General features: G+C 37.3%; 1 protein-coding gene across 1 annotated transcript; it reads right to left on the reverse strand.

Annotated features, from left to right (window-relative positions):
* Positions 1 to 1016: 1016 nt before the first annotated feature.
* Positions 1017 to 3994, reverse strand: LOC140837314 (protein SET DOMAIN GROUP 41-like). The gene is made up of 4 exons (XM_073203442.1): positions 2978 to 3994; positions 2734 to 2834; positions 2496 to 2594; positions 1017 to 2057 (listed from the first exon to the last, which is right to left on the reverse strand). Exons 1-4 carry the CDS (start codon positions 3954 to 3956, stop codon positions 1362 to 1364), a joined length of 1875 nt encoding a protein of 624 aa, XP_073059543.1. The 5' UTR covers positions 3957 to 3994; the 3' UTR covers positions 1017 to 1361.
* Between the last annotated feature and the right edge of the window lie 20125 nt (positions 3995 to 24119).

Consider the following 24119-nt stretch of genomic DNA (forward strand, 5'->3'; position numbering starts at 1 on the left):
GCTATTTTTTTGTAAAGCTGTCTTATTTTATGATTTTTAAAGAAAATGAAAAATATTTTGAGGGATGGAAATTGACTGTGACAAAAGATATTATATATGATTTTATGGAGATGACGTGAGGGCCTTGGGAGCCTATATACGGGTCAAGGCCTAGAGGGACCCCGTGTATGGGAAAAAGGCCCCAGAAGGACCCTATCGTATTTCTACGGTGGAGCCTAGTGCACACCCCATGGACCATGTGGAGCTAAGACTGCAGTCGACCACATGATAAAAGCTAGTCATTTTCAAGGATCAAACTTCATCCAAAATTATATATGATTGAAAGCTTATGATAAAAATGATTCTTACGATATATGATTTATGATGAGGATTAAAGCTATTTTTAAAATGAATTATTTATGTTTAAAGCTTATTTTAAATGATTTATTTATGGTTAAAGTTATTTTAAAATGATTTTACGATTTATGATATAATTATACTAAAATGATTTTAAATGATTTATTTATGGTCAAAAGATATTTTAAATAAAAATATGATTTTAATACATGTAAATGTATATGTATTATTTGTTATCCATGTTTAGAACGTTTTGAGTCTTTAGACTCACTAGGTTTGTATGATGCAAGTTTGGATGATTTATGGGAGGTGCTGATGCTTGAGTGGATCGAGTACACCAATACACATCCGAGAGCCTTTATATTTCTACACTGGCTAGATCGATAAATGATTTAAAGATTATGTTAATAATTTTTATTCTTAACTTTATTGTTATTTGATCTTTGTGAAGATTGATTTAGGAATTTTGGTTAGCTAATGATTTAAGATTTATTTTATGCATTTGAGATTTAAATTGTTAATTTATTATGATTGTTAGAAATGTTAAGTTATTTTATTCAGTAAGTATTTTCAATTTTCAGGTTTATGATTTATGATTAATTAAAAAAAAATTGATTTAAATTCACGTAGTAAACTTGTTAGTTTTCTCAATTGAAATCGTCAGTCACATATACTCTAGATGAAAGAAAATCTCCCGTTTTAACCATTGCCACTTGAGAAGACATCAGTCACACAAGCTTAACCACTTCACAGTTAACTGGAGTTCTCTGAGAAGGCCAAGATTCTTCTATAATACATATATTATCCGACGATGCAAAACCGTGGGAGATGCTTGATAAAAGTGCTCCATATCTTAAGCAATGGATTGACAGAAGGATCAGAGATGACCTAAACTTGTCGTCTCGTTCCTCGAAAATATGAGATTCCAAATGAGAAACCTTCAAATGTCCTACAGATTCGACCCAACTAAATTCAATTGGATTTGGTATCAATTACAAGAAACTACTTTCGGAACCAAGCGTGCTTCAGACACTTGATGTTAAGTTGGCAATGCAGTTCAATAGCAGCATTTTTGTTTCCTGAAACCATATGGTCTGGTCTTGGCCGTTCTTGGAGTTCGGTTCAAAAATACCAGAAAGAGAACAATCAATGCACTTCATGCTTAAAAGGGGTGGAACGTCCAATTTAACAGGTTCGGATTTCAGGGATGAATCCCACCATGAAAGGCCACTGAGACTCTGTAACGATTCCCCAGCCGCAGTCCAGAAATTCGCAACAGATGCCACGAGACTAGATTCAAACATGAAAAGATGATGCAACACTCCAGTGAGTAATAGGGAATATGCAGCACTAGTTTTGAACATACCGAAAGCTTGAAGTTCTTGTTCATATGTATTGGAATCAACAGATAACAAGTCATTTGCACGGAATTTATATGCAGACACCAGGGTGGTGTAAGCTTTTATTGAAAGATGATGAAACAGATGCAATTTTGGCTTCCGATGTAATTTTTCTTCCTTCCGTTTTAGATTCTCTTCCTCTTTGAGGCCATACATGAGTAAGATTTCAAGCTTCTCACAACATAGTTTAGGATCGCTGAATGATAAATAGTCTAAGATGGCTTCATCAAAAGCTTCGCTGAGTTTCTTGATCTCCTCATCTTTGTACAATTCGTGATCAGAAATCATGTTGGTACTATAAAGATTCGTGGAAGAAACCATCTACACAGGTAAAAATACAATGCCAACAGTGTCAGCTAAGCAAGATGGCAGGCACGTCCATTTGACAAGGACAATGAAATAACGGAAATTTATTAATATAATACCTCAAGAGACTCAAGATTGTTCGCAGATTTGACATAATTTCGAAAAATCAAGAAACATGCACGCTCATCATGCCAGAAAATTCATGCAAAAACCAGGCCTTCTTCAATAAGTAATTCTGATCACACATGCCATTCTTTAAGATTTTCAACGATGATCAGCTCCTTTCTTATGCCTGCCCACCATTCTTTTATGTCCATTTTATGGATATTAATACCATCAATTAATCACCGAAGATATTGTGAACAACACATTAGCACGAATTGACGAATTCCAAGAATGCTTTTAGTTAATAAGCAATTTAGCAGCGTAGAGCTAAAAAACTTCTTCACTTACTTGTAGAGCACGGTCCACATAAGTTGAATGTGGCACACTGCAGCACTTACAGCAGCAAATGAACAGGTACTTGAGCCTTAAGTCTTCTTGTCTCATCTCCTATAGAAATCAATAATTCAATGCAAAGGAAAATCAATCTAGAGAATCAATGTTTTAATCCCAGAGATAATGCGACAAAAACACTATGAACATCGAAATCCAAAACATGTGAGTAGAGAAACTCGAAAATGCATATAACCTTAGGCTGCAACAGATCCGTGTATGCAATTGTCACCTCTTCCCCTCTCTCAATAGCCTTTATACTTCTAACTATTACTCTTGGTCCATACCCCACTCCTCCTACATTACAAATAAACTGAAATTCACATCTCCACTCAACACAGACCCGTAATTTTTACTATTAAGTTGATTCACAAACTAAGTCCAGACCTCTTAATCAAATTGATACTACATGACGCATAAAAGTAAAAGCCTTAAGTCACCTCCTAATGTTACACCATCTTCCATTACATTGCCACATCCATTATCAGTAACAGCAGGAGAAATCCTCAAACACGTGCAATATTTCTCTCCTGACGCCGCCGTAAATCGGTAATAAGCATTGGGAGAACAACTGTGATTAATCCAAGAAAATGGGGTTCCATAAACCGCAATCCCAATGCTGTTGCCCCTCCTATCCTGCACCTCCACAGCATTAGTCAGGACCAAGCACAGCACCATCTCCTCCACAGCATACTCATGAGGGCTCTTTACACACATTTGCTCACCCGCGCACATCATTATTGCTGCTGCAATCGCCTTTGTCCCCTCTCTTATCCTCTCCATCATAGATTCTGCTCCACTTTCTGGAAACGGGTCATTCTTAACTTCCCGAAAAATCAGTCTTTCTCGGTTGGTCATCAAACCCGCAATTCTCTCAAAAAGGCCGTCTTTGTGACCAGAAATCTCCATAACACCACATTGTTCGGCTTCATTCTCCAGATTTTCATCTGGCACTTCAAAATTCTTGTTTTCCTCCAGTGGGTCGTCCTTCTTCTCTCCAATCTCCATTCTACGATCAAATGGGAAAAAACCACCCTTCCGAGGAAAAATATTGAATTTTTGGAAAGTGTGAAGGAGACGGAGGGAGAGACGGAGATCCGAGGAGCCGCTCCACGCGGCCAAAGGTAAATGAAGGAATAGATACAGGAGTTGAGCTTCCGCAGAGGAGAAATGTAGCGGAGAGTCGAGGGAAGAGCAGCGAGAGGAGCAGTAGAGGACTGCGGGTCTTTCATTGAGGACATGGGCAGGTTTCCGGGGCAAGTCCCCAAGAAGAGGCGGAAATGGGGTCGCCGGAAGAGGGTAGAAGCAGGCGGAGCAGTGGGAATTGAGGGCGGATTCGTGAAGGGCGAAAGCCAGTGGAGGCATCGGCGGAGTGAGGTCTCCGCCCATGGCTATGTCTTCAACTGCTCTCATCTCCATGATTTCACAGTATCTTTGGCAACCAGTTATCTCAAGAAGAAATTGTCAGAGTAGATATTCTGGAAGTCAATGGTTTGCTACAGATTTTATTGACTCAGTTGTAATAAACAAAATTTATTTTAATATAATTTAACTTTTAATGGTTTCGTTATACTTTATCTGTATACCCATGTAATCAGCATAGATAAAGTCTTTGATTATGCTTTAATACAAATGAATCGTAATTTGATGTTGAAACTCATTTGTAAACACTGCATATTCTAAATTCGTTCCTAGTCGATTCAGCCGCCTAAAACATGGATAAAGGTCGCTTGAGCTCGAGACTAGCATCTGTGATGTTGTGTACTGCGTTTCTTGGTAAGGGCATAGAGATGTCCAAACATGCAGATAGGTAGTCATATGATGATTATACCGAACAACCCTCCTTCGGACTTTCCACGTGGTTATCATTCATCGAGAGGATAAGTCCGTGGTTATGATTGTACACAATTAGGCCTTACGACCCGGGACAACACTGAGGCTCTATATGCTAGGGCTGTGCTTTGACTCGTTTACCGGCTCCAGGAGAGTCATCAGGTGGCGAGGTTGGGTATAGTTGCAACATATATAGGAGCCAGTGCATTGTAGTTGGGGATTTACCGCTCACCTACGGGTGTGGATTGTAAGAGTAGATGCCCTGCAAGCCAACGGTTGGCTAGGGAATTTATTGACTCAAGTGAAATAAACAATCTTTATTTTAATATAATTTACTTTTTAATGGTTTCGTTATACTTTATCTGTATACCCATGCAAGCAGCATAGATAAAGTCCTTGATTATGCTTTAATACAAATGAATCGTAATTCGATGTTGAAACTCATTTGTAAACACTGCATATTCTAAATTCGTTCCTAGTCGATTCAGCCGCCTAAAACATGGATAAAGGTCGCTTGAGCTCGAGACTAGCATCTGTGATGTTGCGTACTGCGTTTCTTGGTAAGGGCATAGAGATATCCAAACATACAGATGGGTAGTCATATGATGATTATACCGAACAACCCTCCCTCGGACTTTCCAAGTGGTTATCATTCATCGAGAGGATAAGTCCGTGGTTATGATTGTACACCATTAGTCCTTACGACCCGGGACAACACTGAGGCTCTATATGCTAGGGCTGTGCTTTGACTCGTTTACCGGCTCCAAGAGAGTCATCAGGTGGCGAGGTTGGGCACAGTTGCGACACATATAGGAGCCAGTGCATTGTAGTCGGGGATTCACCGCTCACCTATGGGTGTTGATATCCTATGTGATCTAATGAAATAATAGTGCATGGAATCTCTGGCCAGAGTATGAGATGTATGTTGGATAAGGAGTTCTCCAATAGTACACGCGATGCCACTATTATAGTTATCACAAAGTTATCGAATTAATATGCAACCCTCGATGAACAAATGGTTGCAGATTCGATCGGGATATATGAGATGAAGGGACCGTACTGTACGTTAATCATAATCGATTGGTTCTTGCAAGCACTATCAGTGATACCGAGGGGATCATGGGGCGATGCTACTAGACGCTCTTACCATGATCCGATGGGTACAATCAGAAATGAGTTCTGACATTCTTGATCAAGGTGTTGATGAAAAGAATGGGGCTAACTAGGGTAAGCCCGAATAAAGGATTATGTCCAGAATCACAAAGAGTTGTGAACCCACGGCTAGCTGTATCCCTGAACCATTGAGGGTCACACAAGCACTGGATCGTTTGTTCCCGTTGAGAGAATAAATTCAAGGAGTTGAATTTATATTATGATATAGTAAATTCAAGGAGCTGAATTTATGATAATTAAATTTTGAGAAAATAAATTCAAAGAGTTGAATTTATGAGATAGTAAATTCAAGAAGTTGAATTTATGAAATATTGAGAGAATAAATTCAAGGAGTTGAATTTATAACATTTGAGAATTTAATTTATTAAACTCAAAAGTTGAGTGCATTAAATATGAAATTTTGGAGGTGATAAAATTCAAGAAGTTGAATTCACAATTTAAATTCAAATGTTGAATTTATAATTAATTTAATTTATTAAACTCAAAGGTTGGGTTTATTAAATATTAAATATTATGGGAGATATGTTTAATGGGCTTGTAGGAGTACAAGTCCAGCATATTAAATGATTAGAGTTCTTAATGGACTTTAATATAATTAATTAAACTAGTTTGACTAGTCCATTTAATTAACAAAACCCATTAAATTTAATTTAGGAACCTAAATCCATAATTATGGAATTTAGGTTAAAAACTCTTTTTAGAATATAAAAAGGGTAGCCTCCACTATCTCAAAGGAAATAGGATTTTCGAGATTTGCCATGATTTTAGATGCATTTAGAATCTTTAATTAACTTGATTAATGGGATTAATTAAGTTAAGAAAAGATTAGAAAAGATAATAATCATTTTTTTATTATTATTATAATGCATGGATTTTGGTGGAAAGAATATATATTGCAAAAGATATAATATTTAAGATGCTTTTTCGGCACTTCCAAGAGAAATTTTTGCTCTCAAAATTCCTTCTCAAAAAGCATGAATATTTTCGGCCACCATGAATTGTTTTTGGAGTTGAGCCGTCTCTCGATTTTAATCTCCAACGTTAAAACTTCTTCCAAATTTTCTAGTGCAATTTGGAAGAGGATCAAATCATCTAGTCGTGGACCTGATTAGAAGAAAGGAGTCATTGAAGAAAGTTCGTAGGGATTCATCAAGAGCTAATCCATTTATACCGGATTAGTTGGAGCCACGTGATTAATTCACAAAGGTATAATTTTCTAAAATCCTATGAATGTTTATGATAAAATCATACGAGCGTCCAAACATATTTTGATTGTCAAAATAAATAAATTTTTAAATCTTCCGCTGCGTTTGGGCGTGTAGAAAACCGGGATCCAACAGTGGTATCAGAGCCAGGTTTTTCTAAATCGTATGGTTTGATATTGAATAATTTATTTCTAACCATACAAGAAAATTTTTCTGAAAATTTAGCACCACGAAAATTAATTTTTCCAGATTTTCGAAATTTAATTTTTTTTAAAAAATATTAAATCTGCCCGGAACTGTTCCGGGCAGTCCGTGCGCGCAGGCGTATCGCGCTCGCGCAGGCGTGCGACGCCTGTGCCACCGCGCTAGCGCATGCGTGCGACGCCTGCGTGCGGCGTCGGCGCACCTGTGCGCGTTCTGCGCGCACAGGTCCGCTGCCGCTGCCCGAAATGTTCGGGCAGCGGGCGGGCAGTGGGCGGGCGGCTGTCCGAGAGCGTCTCGGGAAGCGCGCTGAATAATGGGCTTGAATTGTTTAGGCCTATGGTGCGATTTTCTGATTTTTCAAATTTTTGGGTAAAAATTGATATTTTTGAAAATTGGTTCAATTTTTATTTTGGAAATTAATTTTTGGAAAATTAATAATTTTCTTGTGAAATAAATAATTAGAATATGATTTTAAATATTTATGGTAAAAATGAGTTTTTACAAGAAATCAATTATTATTGATTTAATTGGAAATTAAATAAAGGAGTTTATTTAATTTATTAAATCCTTTAATAATTGTGGTGGTTAGTAATATAATTATTAGATATATGATTTATCTATTAATTAAATTTTTTAATTAAATTGATGTTAATATTTGATATTAAATGCATGAAGGATGATCGAGAGCCTTGACCAATGTGTTAGGTGTATGTTAGGATATTTTACTGTTTTATTCGTTTTTTTTTAATATTTGATATAATTAAAGTGGGCCTGGTTTATGGCCCGTTCCCACCCCATGAGATGTATCCCTTATGTGCCATGGCTATTTAAATGTAATATTAGAAATAGTGGGAGATCAAGACTGGAAGATGGTGGGCCCGATGATCAAGACGAAGACATGTAAGATATTGGAAGCTCTTGTAATAGTTGCATTTGCATCCCTGCATTCACCTAGGTTGGACCTGGATCCATGTATGGCTCACATGGATCTAATAGTGTTGGCGATCGATCATCCTTATTTATTGTTGAATGTAATATTATGATATATATGCGATATATAGTAGTATGCATGTATGTATATTATTAGATAATATAGTTGCATGAATCCGACAAACATACAAACTCGTGGCACGTGATTTTTAAATTAAATTGATGAGACAATTTTAAAATTAAAATCCCTCATTTTGAATAAGATTCAAAATTTATATCAAACCGAAAAAGTAAAAATTAAAGGATTTTAATTTTTCCTTGCCTTCCATCAACCGTGGTTGCATGTTGATCGCTACCCGCAGACAGTGTCTGGCTCATATTATTGGGGAGGCCTGTACGCCGGAGAGCTGTGACTTCCACCAGACATATGATGTGAATTGAGTGGAACTCCCATGACTTCGGCTCATATTATTGGGGGAACTCATGGCGACCGTCTACTACAATTCAATATTGATGGGTTGGTTTGACACGCGAAAATAAACGACGTCATATTATTGGGTCCTTATTAAACGTGAGGCAAAACACGCGGAGGTTGCATATGGATGCAATTGGACTCTACCTTTTAGAAATTATAATTGGCTGATATTATTCGGGATTATAATTGGCTAATTGGACTCTACGTGCCTACTAAGGAAATACGATTTCCCTTTTTCATCAGAGGGTGGTGGAAATGTCAAAATAGTAGGATGGTAATTTATAAAATGAAATCCATATTTTATATCTTAAAATTATTTTAAAATAATCAGCAACAATTATTCTGTTTCCATATCAGTATATTTTTCGATTTCGTCACATAATCCAATTTTGTTATTAACAAGCTAACCGAATCTAATTTTCAAGACTGGTTGGGAAAATTGTTCTGAATTCGGAGAAAATGGCATACACACTAATGTCAGTCCTGCTGAACTGACAAAGAATGCAAGATGGTAGGACCATAGTATGCAAGCTAAAGTGTAACATGCTCGCTTTTACGTCAAATGAACTGTAGGGACAGTTTGAGGAAATTTTGAATACTACTGACATTCGAATACACATGCAAGAGTTGCATGGTGCATGAAACTTGTACATTGATGCACACCACTTTTAAAAGCTCATGACTACACTAATGCAAGATGGGGCTTTGATCCATGAGCGTGGTGTACATATGATTGGGTTTTAATGAGAAAGTGGAGAGCCTGGAATAGGTGATTCCTAACAAGTTACTTCATGACATCAATTTGTTGTCATTCTCTTTCTCATTTGACGGAGTTATGGTGAACTTCAATTTGAATAAGATAGATGATAGCCTTGAAGAGCTAGTCAATACGCTTATAACTTATGAGATCACCATAAAACTGGGAATTGTTGTTTTTCTAATGGGCCTCTCGTCAGACGAAAAATCGCCCACAAGGTAAGGGAAAGAAATGTTCCGTCCCTCACAAGAAAAACAATCCCAATAAGAAGCAAACTCTGAAAGACACTTAAAAGGCCTACAAAGCCCGATAAGTTAGAACATATTTATTTCACTGCAAGAAGTCCGGACATAAGAAAATATATGCGCCAGAAATGTTCTGCAAATTATAAGTGAATGTCAAAGTAAACATTATTTCAACAGCAAACAAAAGAAAGTTAGATGATCCAAATCCCACACAAATATGGCACGCTAGACTATGTCATATTTCTCAAAGAAGGATGCACAAACCAGTGGGAGAAGGCATGTTTGACTTGTCAAACATAAATTCTCTACATACTTGTAAATCCTGTCTAAAAGAAAAAATGACAAAGACTCCATTCGATGGAATCGTGGAACGTGCAAATGGTCTACTGGATTTGATCCACACAGACATTTGTGGCCCGCTAAGTGTTAGCACAAAATATGGGCAATCCTACTTTATTACCTTTACTGATGACCATTTGTGGTTTGGGTATGTTTATTTGATGAAACACAAATCTGAAGCGTTTGAAAAGTTCAAAGAATTCAGATTTGAAGTAGAAAATCAGCTAGAAAGAAGTATTATGGCACATCGATCTGATCGAGGTGGAGAATACTTAAATTCTGAATTTTTGGGTTATCTAAAAGAGAATGTGATTCTCTTACAGTGGACTCCACCAGCAACACCACAATTGAATGGTGTTTCTAAACATTGTAAGCGAACCTTGTTGGACATGGTTCGATCAATGACGAGATTCACTGAATTGCCTACATCGTTTTGGGGCTTTGCGCTTGAAACTGCGGCAATGTTGTTGAATAATGTCTATACTAAAGCAGTGGATAAAACACCATGAGATATGGATGGGTAAAACTCCCAAATATTCTTACATGAGAATATGGGGATGTCTTGCTTACGTGAAGCAGACAGTGGGAGATAAATTGGATAGCAGATCCACTTTGTGCTACTTTGTAGGATATCCAAAGAATTCTGTTGGATATTATTTCTATCATCACAATGAAGCAAAATGTTTGCTTCAAGAAAAGTCACCTTTTTGGAAAGGGATTTCTATTAGATAGAAAATGCAGAACTTGAAGAAATTCAAGATACTCTCTCAACTATAGTAGTTGAACCTAATCCCCAACAACCAGTAGTTGAAGTACAAGTTCCTAGGAGGTCTGATAGTGTTATTAGACCACCTGCTAGATATATGCTTCTTCATGAACAAGACCATGATGAGTCTTGTGTTGGATGTGATCCATTGAACTTTAAGGAAGCAATATCTGATACTGATTCAACCAAATGGCTTGAAGCCATGCAGTCAAAAATGGACTCTATGTATTCAAACCAAGTCTGGACATTGGTGGATCAACCTGAAGGAATCGTTCCTATAGGGTGCAAATGGATCTACAAAAGAAAGCTTGGGGCAAATGGGAAGGTAGTGACCTTCAAAGCAAGGCTGGTTGCAAAAGGATATACTCAAAGGCAATGAGTTGACTATGAGGAAACTTTTTCACCAGTTGCTATGTTTAAGTCCATTAGATTACTACTAGCCATATCATCATGGTATGACTATGAGATATGGAAAATGGATGTAAAGACTGCAATCCTCAATGGAGACATCAAAGAAGAAATTTATATGTCTCAACCTGAGGGATACACATCAGTAGGAAGTGAGCATAAGGTATGCAAACTTCAGAGATCAATATATGGTCTCAAGCAGGAGTCAAGGAGTTGGAACCTCAGATTTGATAGCACTATCAAAGAGTTTGGTTTTGCTAAGAATCCTGAGGAACCGTGCGTGTACAAGAAGGTTAGTGGGAGTGTAGTGACATTCCTAGTACTTTATGTTGATCATATCCTGCTCATTGGGAATGATGTAGGATTATTGCAATCAACTAAAGTATGGTTAGCCAGTAAATTCTCCATGAAAGACATGTGTGAAGCATCCTATGTATTGGGAATACAAATCTATAGAGATAGATCAAAAAGGATGCTAGGACTCACTCAAGTCACTTATATCGATACCATTCTGAATCGATTCTCTATGGAAGAGTCCAAGAGAGGATACTTACCAATGTGTCATGGTGTTACTCTATCTAAAGCTATATGTCCCAAAACTGATAAAGAGATAGAGATGATGACACATATTCCATATGCATCAGCTATTGGTAGTATCATGTATGGTATGATATCGACACGTCCTGATATTGCTTACGCTTTGAGTGTTACAAGCAGATATCAGGCAAACCCTGGTCCAATGCATTGGAAGGCCGTGAAAGATGTTCTTTAGTACTTGAGAAGGACTAAGAACTTGTTCGTGGTCTATGGGGGTGGAGAATTGAAATTGGAAGGCTGCACGGATTCTAGCTTCCAATGTGACGTAGATGATTTGAAATCGACCTCTGATTTTGTATTCATGCTATATGGTGCGGCTGTCTCCTGGAAAGGTTCCAAGCAAGACACTGTTGCGGATTCCACCACTGAAGCTGAATACATTGTTGCATCTGATGCAGCCAAAGAGGTAGTTTGGATGAGGAATTTTGTCCAAGAGTTGGGTGTTATTCCTAATAGAGTTGATCCAGTCCCGTCGTACTGTGACAACACTGGTGCCATTGCGCAAGCAAAGGAACCAATGTCTCATTAGCTATCCAAACATGTACTGAGGAAGTTCCACATCATACGGGAGATAGTGGGAAGAGGAGACATATAAGTTGAAAGAGTCCCCTTTGCAGATAATGTTGTTGATCCACTTACAAAGCCCTTGCCAGGACCATTGTTTGAAAAGCATCGCGAAGCAATGGAATTAAGAGTAGTTGGTTCTAGGGCAAGTGGGAGATTGTAAGAGTAGATGCCCTGCAAACCAACGGTTGGCTACAGAATTTATTGACTCAAGTGAAATAAACAATCTTTATTTTAATATAATTTAATTTTTAATGGTTTCGTTATACTTTATCTGTATACCCATGCAAGAAGCATAGATAAAGTCCTTGATTATGCTTTAATACAAATGAATCGTAATTCGATGTTGAAACTCATTTGTAAACACTGCATATTCTAAATTCGTTCCTAGTCGATTCAGCCGCCTAAAACATGGATAAAGGTCGCTTGAGCTCGAGACTAGCATCTGTGATGTTGCGTACTGCGTTTCTTGGTAAGGGCATAGAGATGTCCAAACATACAGATGGGTAGTCATATGATGATTATACCGAACAACCCTCCCTCGGACTTTCCAAGTGGTTATCATTCATCGAGAGGATAAGTCCGTGGTTATGATTGTACACCATTAGTCCTTACGACCCGGGACAACACTGAGGCTCTATATGCTAGGGATGTGCTTTGACTCGTTAACCGGCTCCAGGAGAGTCATCAGGTGGCGAGGTTGGGCACAGTTGCGACATATATAGGAGCCAGTGCATTGTAGTCGGGGATTCACCGCTCACCTATGGGTGTTGATATCCTATGTGCTCTAATGAAATAATAGTGCATGGAATCTCTGGCCAGAGTATGAGATGTATGTTGGATAAGGAGTTTTCCAATAGTACACGCGATGCCACTATTATAGTTATCACAAAGTTATCGAATTAATATGCAACCCTCGATGAACAAATGGTTGCAGATTCGATCGGGATATATGAGATGAAGGGACCGTACTGTACGTTAATCATAATCGACTGGTTCTTGCAGGCACTATCAGTGATACCGAGGGGATCATGGGGCGATGCTACTAGACGCTCTTACCATGATCCGATGGGTACAATCAGAAATGAGTTCTGACATTCTTGATCAAGGTGTTGATGAAAAGAATGGGGCTAACTAGGGTAAGCCCTTATGTCCTGAATCACAAAGAGTTGTGAACCCACGGCTAGCTGTATCCCTGAACCATTGAGGGTCACACAAGCACTGGATCGTTTGTTCCCGTTGAGAGAATAAATTCAAGGAGTTGAATTTATATTATGATATAGTAAATTCAAGTAGTTGAATTTATGATAATTAAATTTTGAGAAAATAAATTCAAAGAGTTGAATTTATGAGATAGTAAATTCAAGAAGTTGAATTTATGAAATATTGAGAGAATAAATTCAAGGAGTTGAATTTATAACATTTGAGAATTTAATTTATTAAACTCAAAAGTTGAGTGCATTAAATATGAAATTTTGGAGGTGATAAAATTCAAGAAGTTGAATTCACAATTTAAATTCAAATGTTGAATTTATAATTAATTTAATTTATTAAACTCAAAGGCTGGGTTTATTAAATATTAAATATTATGGGAGATATGTTTAATGGGCTTGTAGGAGTACAAGTCCAGCATATTAAATGATTAGAGTTCTTAATGGACTTTAATATAATTAATTAAACTAGTTTGACTAGTCCATTTAATTAACAAAACCCATTAAATTTAATTTAGGAACCTAAATCCATAATTATGAAATTTAGGTTAAAAAATCTTTTTAGAAAATAAAAAAGGTAGCCTCCACTATCTCAAAGGAAATAGGATTTTCGAGATTTGCCATGATTTTAGATGCATTTAGAATCTTTAATTAACTTGATTAATGGGATTAATTAAGTTAAGAAAAGATTAGAAAAGATAATAATGATTTTTTTATTATTATTATAATGCATGGATTTTGGTGGAAAGAATATATATTGCAAAAGATATAATATTCAAGATGCTTTTTCGGCACTTCCAAGAGAAATTTTTGCTCTCGAAATTCCTTCTCAAAAAGCATAAATATTTTCGGCCACCATGAATTGTTTTTGGAGTTGAGCCGTCTCTCGATTTTAATCTCCAACGTTAAAACTTCTTCCAAATTTTCTAGTGCAATTTGGAAGAGGATCAAATCATCTAGTCGTGGACCTGATTAGAAGAAATGAGTCATTGAAGAAAGTTCGTAGGGATTCATCAAGAGCTAATCTGTTTATACCGGATTAGTTGGAGCCACGTGATTAATTCACAAAGGTATAATTTTCTAACATCCTATGAATGTTTATGATAAAATCATACGAGCGTCCAAACATATTTTGATTGTCAAAATAAATAAATTTTTAAATCTTCCGCTGCGTTTGGGCGTGTAGAAAACCGGGATTCAACATGGATATCCTGTGTGATCTGATGAAATAATAGTGCATGGAATCTCTGGCTAGAGTATGAGATGTACGTTGGAGAAGGAGTTCTCAAATAGTATACACGATGCCACTATTATAGTTATCACATAGTTATCGAATTAATATGCAACCCTCGATGAACCAATGGTTGCAGATTCGATCGGGATATATGAGATGAAGGGACCATACTGTACGTTAATCATAATCGACTGGTTCTTGCAGGTACTATCAGTGTTACCTAGGGGATCATGGGGCGATGCTACTAGACGCTCTTATCATGATCCGATGGGTGCAATCAGAAATGAGTTCTGACATTCTTGATCAAGTTGTTGATGAAAAGAATGGGGCTAACTAGGGTAAGCCCGAATAAAAGAATATGTCCTGAATCACAAAGAGTTGTGAACCTTCGGCTAGCTGTATCCCTGAACCATTGAGGGGTCAAACAAGCACTGGTTTATTTGATCCCGTTGAGATAATACATTCAATGAGTTGAATTTATAAGAAATAAGTTTGATATGATCAATCGATAAGCTTATAAATAAAGTTTATAAAAGTTTATAGAAATTTTGAGAGCATGACTGTTAAGACAGTCAAATGAATACACATGCCTTATTTAGACATTAGTGATCTCGAAATTAAAGTTTGCATCATAATAACAATAAGTTGAAATTGTCACATCGATGATATTGGATCATCGATCGGGATTATGATTAGATTAATGTAATGGGAGCATGAATAATGGGCTTGTAAGAGTATAAGCCCATCATGCTATTTTATTAAAGTTCAAATGAGCTTTAATAATTGTATTATATTTTAATGAGTTAAATATAACCCATTAAGTTTTATAAAATATGGTATTGATTTATGAAATATTCATGATACCATAATTTTAGAAACTTGCACACAAAGAAAAATAATATTAATGCATGATATTCTCAAAATATATGTATTAATATTCGAGATTACATTTAATATATGTCATGGATTTAGAATCTTTAGTTAACTTAATTAATTGGATTAATTAAGTGAAAATAAAGATTATAAATATAATTAAAATATTTTTTTATTCTAACAAAAAGGCATGCATCGAGAATGGCCAAGATATGGGATGCAATTTTGGAATATTTAATTAACTTAATTAATGAGATTAATTAAGTAAATTAAATATTAGAAAAAGATAATAAGGATTTGATCCTTATTTACGTGAAAGGCATCCAAGATATAAAAGAAGAGATTCATTAGGTTTCGGCAATTCGGAATTTCAAAAACAAAAGCTGCTCTCGATAATCTTCTCTCAAAAACCAAGAAAAATTCGGCTTATTGTGTTGAGTCAATTTCTTCTTCGTGTTCCATCTCTACGCAAATGTTTTTCTAAATTTCTAGTGCAATTTAGAAAAGGAACAAATATTCCAGTCGTGGACCGGATTAGGTGTGGGTACCTGGACGCTAATCAAGTTCTTAATCATTATTGGGACTAATTAATCAATTATAAAACAGGGTCTAAATTTTTTTTTAAAATACAAAGCGGAAACGTAATGTAATTTACTCAAATTACCTATTAAACATGAACATACAAATCTTGTGTTATCTACAAGAATTCAACTAGGTTCAACTACATATCAGTGCTGAATCCTAGGTTGCTTCAGAGCCCGGATCTCCACGCTATCTAATCTTCTCTCATCCTCTTCTTGACCCTGATCCAGCCCCACCTGTTGTCATGCACACGTACAAAACAAGACAACAGCCGGATAACTCCGGTGAGATATAAATATCCCAGTATAAACAATGTATACATGCAATCATATAAAAGCATATACGAAAGCCTATAAGAAATATTCATAACATGTATCAAATCAGAAACATAAACCAATATCAAGCATTCAATAATCATGAATGATATAAACAATGTAAATCAACATGTCATATCAGACTCAACTCAACCGACGCGTCGTCTCAGACTCAACTCCACTGACGCGTCGTCTCAGACTCGACTCAACTCTAACCTAGGGATCCCGATGTCTGAATAATGATAAATATATCGAATCTCATTCGATAGGAATGAATCAATCCCTAAACGGCATCGATATAATTCATATATCCAGTGTCTGGGCGAATCAGCCGCAGAATTGACGAATCAGTCAAGAATTAGGCGAATCAGCCAATAACCAGATGAATCAGCCTGTAATTAAGCGAATCAGCTTAAGTTTAGACGAATCAGTCTATAACCAGACGAATCAACCGGTGACTAAGCGAATCAGCTTAAGTTTAGACGAATCAGCCGGTGACTTGGCGAATCAGCCCATGACTCAACGACTCAGTAATCAATACATGTAGTGACTATGAATCAATAGACTACAACCATCAATCTCATCAATTACAAATATCAATGTAATAAACTAAGTATGTGATTTAGGGAAACTCGAGTCAAACCTCACTCGAGTTGTGCAATCCCAACTCAACATTAATTTATACCTTTCTTTCTGATATTCTGACTCTGTCGCAGTCTCGAACCCCAAGCCTGTCAATACTCAATGTCCAGTTGTAGCCTACGTCGATAGGAACTCAATACCGAAGTCGGATTCAAAATCGGACGGATGGATTTCTCACAAAAGGCGTAAGGATTTTCTGTGCCAAAGCTTCGACCCCTTTCTCTAATTCTGAGGAATAATTGCAATTCCTATATATATATATATATATATATATATACCCGTAACATGCAACAAAGCAAATGGCACACCCCGCATACAACACGTCTCGCGCTCGAGCGGTAAGAAAGTACCGCTCGGGCGCGGCACTTTCTGCCCGGATACCTATCTTATTATTCATTGGCGCTCGGGCGGTAAATTTCTACCGCTCGGGCGCCGAACCTTATGTCCAAGAGTTCAACTTTTATACCATGGGCACTCCAGCGGCGAAAACCCACCGCTCGGGCGCCACACTTTCTGCCCAAGTTTTTCGAATTTTGTATGTTTCATCCAATCGGGTCTCGGAGTAAACCGTTTATAATTATGTCCCCGCAGAATCAATAATCTCAGATTAATAAAATTCGAATTTCGGGCATTACATTTCTCCCCCCCTAAGATCTGAGTTCGTCCTCGAACTCGCAAGTAATCAATTCAGATATAACAGAAGAAATGGATAACAGAGTTTAATCAGAAAACTCATCTCAGTGAATCCATTCCGAAATCAATTTCACAATACTGGCTATACAACATCCGTATATAGCAATCAACAGCTCATAACAAATTAACACCATTAGCTGCTATCGAAGCTGTTTATCCCAATCAAGGATTTATTCAATCTTCAGTCTTAAATACCAACAGTCATCGTCCGACGTGGGCATATTCAGTTTGTCTATTCTGAGCTGTTTTCATTTTCTTCTAAATCAGCTTCGCTTTTTCAGCCATATCTCCGATCGTCTCAGGTCTGATCTCAGGAATCTTAGAGATATCATGTCAATAAAGAGGAAATTTGTACTTTTTAACGTACCACGTCTCCAATGGTACCCTTCTCATACTCATCTGATAGCTGTTGTGGTAAGAAAACTCACAACATGGCAATAAATCCTGCCAATTAGTGTTACCCCAAGCACTATAACTCTAAGCATATGTTCTGAAATCTGGATAATCCCCTCTGACTGTCCGTCAGGTAGTGAATACTATTCAGTATTCAAATATAATCTAATATCTAACTCTTACGGTACATTCTGCCCAACGTGCAAAATCAACCAAAATCACGGTCTAATATACTCAACTCTCAGCACTCCGTTCAATCTAATCACTTTCCTGACAGAATATCAGTAATATATCATATTAGTACATCTTCATGTATGGTTTAACACTCGCAGACTAGGTCAGTCTGTCATTCTTAACTCAATCAATACTCAATTCCGGGAGGAATGTAGTAACTTCATCACGATATCCCTGGAAATGTAATCTCATTTCCATTCAGGAACCGACAAGTTATATAACCCATCTCTTGGTTTCTCTCTTTCTATCTTTATCTGTCTGTAGTTCAGACATTTCAGTCCAAACTCTGCCATATCTAATCTCATCTATTTCTATCAAAACATTTTCTGCTATCAGAATGCTTACTGAATCAAGTATTGCACCATTTCTGACAATCTATGTCATTTCACATTGGAAATATCGGCACAAGCAAATCAGTTATTAACATACAATACAGTATTACTTACCTGATTCAAAAACGGATTCAGAACAACAGCAAGATTCAATCAGATTCAAAACATTACTCATCGGTATTGATCTGTTAAACTCATAAACCGCAAATGTCTGACACCGATGTCAACCTCGGCTGACTAATCACGGTTTAACTCTGCTAAAATCAACAGATACATCATTTTCAGATATAAAAATCCCTGAACACAATCTGTCTCAATCAGGATTCAAAATTTCAGCAATTTCTACTATCATTTCAAGGCTAACATCAATCTCTCTGATTGGAATCAGATCTGAAGTCTTAGCTGGGGAAAACATTAATAACTTTCTTATCATTGGTAAATCAGCCAATGATAGACTCAACTTCAGTAAATCAACTGAATACATAAGGAGTCATTCTGCTCCTTTCTGTAATCATCGAGTCATAGCTAGTACGAATATCAAAGAAATTCTCAGTCTAGAATTCTTATCGTACAATATTCATCCCCAAGCCATCTCAGGTCAAATTTTCACCATCTTCTGGAATTAATCTATGGTAGCTTTGTACATGGTCAGCATATCAATCTCAGTAATGCAGTTCCAAAATCATAGAACACCAGTACAATACCATCTACCACACAATCAAATTCGATCTCATTCTTATCTTACTGTAGTATACAAGATCTAACAGAAATCGCTGATACAAGATCTTTTTCCAAAGAAAAGAAACAAATACTACAGTATATAGGGACTCAACAGATAATGCATGCATCAATGCAAATTTTTCAAAAATAAGAGTATGTGAAGCACCGGTATCCCTCAATACATATGCAGGATAATCAAACAAATCAGTTACCTGCAACCTCATCATCTAGTGCTTCATGAGACTGCTCCTCGGTCAAAGCAAATACTCTGGCCTGCTGTCTAGGAGGCTGGCCAATTGTCTGGCTTCCTCCTGGCCTCTGCTGTGACTGAGATGGTGCTGGCTGAAATGAAGGAACAGCAGCTGATCGTCTACTTCCCTGTGCCGCTGATCCAGCTGATTCGGCTCCCTAGAATCTTTGGGAACCCCTCTGTGGACATACTCTGGAAAAATGTCCCTGTTGTTTGCAAAAATGGCAGCTACCAAGTACTCCTTGGCATTGTTCAGTGGAATGTCTCCCTCCACAATTTCTGCAGTAAGCCCCGGTATAACTCTGCTGAGAACTACTGAAGCTAGAAGAACTGTTGCCAGACTTCTTAAACTGCTTTCCTCTAACCTTCAGAGAATCTTTCCTTCCACCACTGCTACTGCCACTCTCGAATCGGGGAGGTGGTTGCGGTGTTCTCGACACTGGAGGAACAAATTCAGCTCCTCTCTGCCTTATCAGGCCCGCTTCAGCGCCCTTTGCTCTATTCATGGCATCAGCAAAGTTATTCGGTCGTCCTGTGTTCACCAATGTAAAAACATCGGGATTCAATCCATTGATGAACTGATCAGCAACGGCTTCGTCATTTTCAGACACATGTGGAGCAAACTTCAACAAGGTAGAGAACTTGGTCATATATTCCTCAATGTTCAGCTGACCCTGTCTCAAATTGGCAAACTCCGCCCCCTTGTCTTTCCTGTACGACACTGGGAAAAATCTTTGATAAAACTCAGTTATAAATATATCCCAAGTAATAATCGTACCTCGTTGCTCCAAGGCCCTCTTCATCGTAATCCACCAGTGTTTTGCAACATCAAGCAACTGGTGCCCAATCAATTTAATTCGGCGTTCATCATTGTACTCCAGTGAATCAAACAGCATCTCAATGTTACCTAACCAACTCTCACACTCAACTGATGTCTCAGTACCCGTAAGAGTCGGTGGTTTGAATGACTGAAACCTCTTCAGCAAGGTTTCCATTAGAGTCGGTGTTACATCCATGGGAGAATTCGATGTACTACCCTGTTCTGGGATTCGTCTAGGAGGCATATCTGAAACTCAAAAGGATTAGTAACCCAATCCAACACATCTGTTTCAATTCAATCCCCCTCCAGATCATCTTACTGCTGATCGAGAATCAGTTCAGATTCGTTCCCAATAATACACATTACAAAATCAAATCAGATAAGTCAAGTAACATGTATTATATAAAGCAGTAAAGAATGCTAGCAATCATAAGCAAGGAAAGAAACACATTCTACCTCGCTCACTAGCTTCTATCTCAGTCTCAAGAATCTATCGTTCTAGTGCCTACAGCTCTGATACCACATGTTGTGGGGACCCGGACGCTAATCAAGTTCTTAATCATTATTGGGACTAATTAATCAATTATAAAACAGGGTCTAAATTTTTTTTTAAAATACAAAGCGGAAACGTAATGTAATTTACTCAAATTACCTATTAAACATGAACATACAAATCTTGTGTTATCTACAAGAATTCAACTAGGTTCAACTACATATCAGTGCTGAATCCTAGGTTGCTTCAAAGCCCGGATCTCCACGCTATCTAATCTTCTCTCATCCTCTTCTTGACCCTGATCCAGCCCCACCTATTGTCATGCACACATACAAAACAAGACAACGGCCGGATAACTCCGGTGAGATATAAATATCCCAGTATAAACAATGTATACAATATCAAATGTTTTAACTTCAGAGAAACTGACATATCCATCAGTCGGCAAGGAAAATATTTCTCCAAAGTTTTCTTCAGATAAGATCAGCAACTGATCATTGATAGTGACAACGATGTTTCCTTCAATAGTAACATACCCTTTCAGATAGAATTCATTCACTTCCTTCGAGTATATTTCTTGTGAAGATTGTCCCAAGAACATCCTGAGTCCAGCAGATTCAATCTTCAGAAAGACATTTTTGATATCATCTTCTTGAATTTATAAAACTGAGTCAAAATCGATTGCCATGGCATTCATCACGTGATCAGGGATCTGATTAGCCATTTCAGAAGGTAAGATGATCTGAAATTCGTAGAAAATAAGCTTTGGAAATTAGTATGCTCTTAGAACTGATTGTATGCGTGAAGGAGCAGAACTGAATTGAAGCAGGCATAGTACATTTGAGCGTGACTGTTCAAATTCTGGACACGTGTCAGTCCATGAATATTTGAATAAAAAATAGGTGTACGTGTGCTGTAATCGTGTGTATAAAGATTAGCGGTTTTTGAGTAAGCCACGTCGTCAATCTGTAGTCACGTCAATTGATTTAGAATATAATAAATTTTAATTAGTTAACGTATGTGAGAAGATTTGTAAACAATACAACTGAACGATCAGTTGGGAAACTTATTCATTTCAGTTGAGAAGTTACAAATAACTGTCTTCTCAGTTAACCTTTTAAAATTAATATTCCCCCTAAATTGGTGCATAATGTAATTAAAATAGTGCTACAAAATAATTTTAAGAGTGCGAGAAGTTATTGGTCTTGCTGAACCATTGACGACTCTTCAGCTTTCTTGATATTCTCCTATAAATAGAAATCACTCAGTTAGTTTTAGACATATCATTCAAAATATTCAAAGATGTCTGATACTGGTGACTCAAGTCTTTCTCCCTTTTCTGTAGAGGCCAGAAAGGCTGAGATTGAAGACGAAGTCTTCTATAAAAGTTTGCATTACTGGGAGCGATTGCAGGAGCTTGAGCTCTTCTACAATTCTGGGGAGGCCACTACTCCTGAATTGGTGGCAGAACTGAATCAAGTGCGAGAACACTTGAATATTGCTGTGTGGGTGGACGTCTTCAAGGATGGTCACATGTATCAGCTGATGCTCCGCAAGGAATTGAAGATCCTGAGGCGCATAGCTCATTCTCACAGCTTTCTCATGACTGCTCCTTCTTCTTTATCTGGTTGGCTGAAATTTTGGATAATTGTTGTGGAGAATATGTATGATGATGTAATCCAGGCAAACATTTATAAGTAATGAAATATTTATCTGATTTTAACTCTGTTTTTCTGCAAGTGATATATTTTATCAGTTGTGACATAAACTGATGAGAAACTAACTGTCATATGTTGATTATGAACTGGGACTATTTAAACAATTATTAACAGAATTCAAACTGGTGTCAGTTGACTATGAACAACAGACAACTTAAAATCCTCGGTAAATGTGAAAGACACATTAATTGTTGTGAGACTCTTCAGTTTCTCCAACGTTATTTTCCTATAAATAAGATGATAGTGATAAAGATGTGATGCAACATCAGTTCAAAAATATTTCAATATGTCTGATTCTGATGCATGCAGCAGCACTCATGTTCATGTTACTGAGCAGTCAACCCCTCGTTTAACAAATATCAAGAGACAGATGGAGATTTATGTCTTTCAGAAGGTGTTGTCAACATGGGAAAAGATTCATGAGTTGAAGAGGGTGAGTGATAGTGGTGCTATTCCTACTCGTGCTCAGGAGGCAAGAGCACTGAAGTACCTTGAGCGTTTTGAGGTTAGACATGTTAGGGATTTGGTTGAAGACAAATGTCTTTTGGAGGCGATGCTATGGAAGGAGTGGCATGTTGTTGATAAGATTTCGAAATCTAGGGCATTTGCTAGAATTCGAATTTATGAGTTAAATAATTGGGTTAGGGCTTGGCTAGAGTCAGTTGATTCTATGATATCTTCTGTAAACTGGGAACGTTGGTATTCTTAATGAAGTGTTATTTTTAATTTGTTGTGTTCTTATTTTCTTCGTATAATTCTGTTAGTGAAGCAATATTACTAATAATTTCTAAGATAATTCAATTAAACCAAGAATATTTCGAAAATAAGAAAACTTAGCCTCGGGCAATGGTTTTGTGAAGATGTCAGCTGCTTGCTGTTCAGTTGAAATATATTCTAGTCGAATATCCTTCTTTAACGCATGATCCCTGATGAAGTGATGCCTGACATCTATATGCTTGGTCCTTGAGTGAAGAACTGGATTGTAGGTGATGGCAATTGTGCTGGTATTATCACAAAATATGGGCGATTCAGTCGATGTTACTCCATAATCCTTCAGTTGTTGCTGAATTCAGATCAGTTGTGCACAACAGCTACCAACAGCAAGATATTCTGCTTCTGTTGTTGAGGTAGCTATGGATGTCTGCTTCTTGCTGAACCAAGAGATCAGTCTATCTCCTAAGAACTGACAAGATCCACTTGTACTTTTGCGATCAAGCTTACATCCTGCATAATTTGCATCTGAGTATCCAACTAAATTGAAGGTGGAGTTTTTTAAAGACCATAGCCCAACATTTTGTGTGTCCTTAAGATATCTCAGAATTCTTTTAGCAGCTGAGAAATGTGATTGCTTAGGGTTTGCTTGAAATCTGGCACACATACAGACAGCAAAACAATATCAGGACGACTGGCTGTTAGGTATAATAATGAACCTATTAACCCTCTGTATAATGTCGCTTCTACTGATATTTCCCCTTCGTCAGTGTCTAGTTTAACTGATGAGCTCATGGGAGTTGTTGCGGCTGAACATGATTCCATACCAAATTCCTTTAGCAGCTCCTTTGTATATTTTGTTTGAC

Source organism: Primulina eburnea, chromosome 7 (assembly GCF_022965805.1).
Source record: "Primulina eburnea isolate SZY01 chromosome 7, ASM2296580v1, whole genome shotgun sequence".
Taxonomy (NCBI): domain Eukaryota; kingdom Viridiplantae; phylum Streptophyta; class Magnoliopsida; order Lamiales; family Gesneriaceae; genus Primulina; species Primulina eburnea.

Excerpts from the sequence above, each read along its gene's own strand:
- LOC140837314 (XM_073203442.1), bottom strand. The coding sequence starts at position 3,956 with ATGGAGATGAGAGCAGTTGAAGACATAGCCATGGGCGGAGACCTCACT. Across the intron at positions 2,835-2,977 it reads AGATGGTGTAACATTAGGAG|GAGGAGTGGGGTATGGACCA; the intron begins GTGACTTAAGGC and ends TTTGTAATGTAG. Across the intron at positions 2,058-2,495 it reads ATGTGGACCGTGCTCTACAA|ATGGTTTCTTCCACGAATCT; the intron begins GTAAGTGAAGAA and ends TTACCTGTGTAG.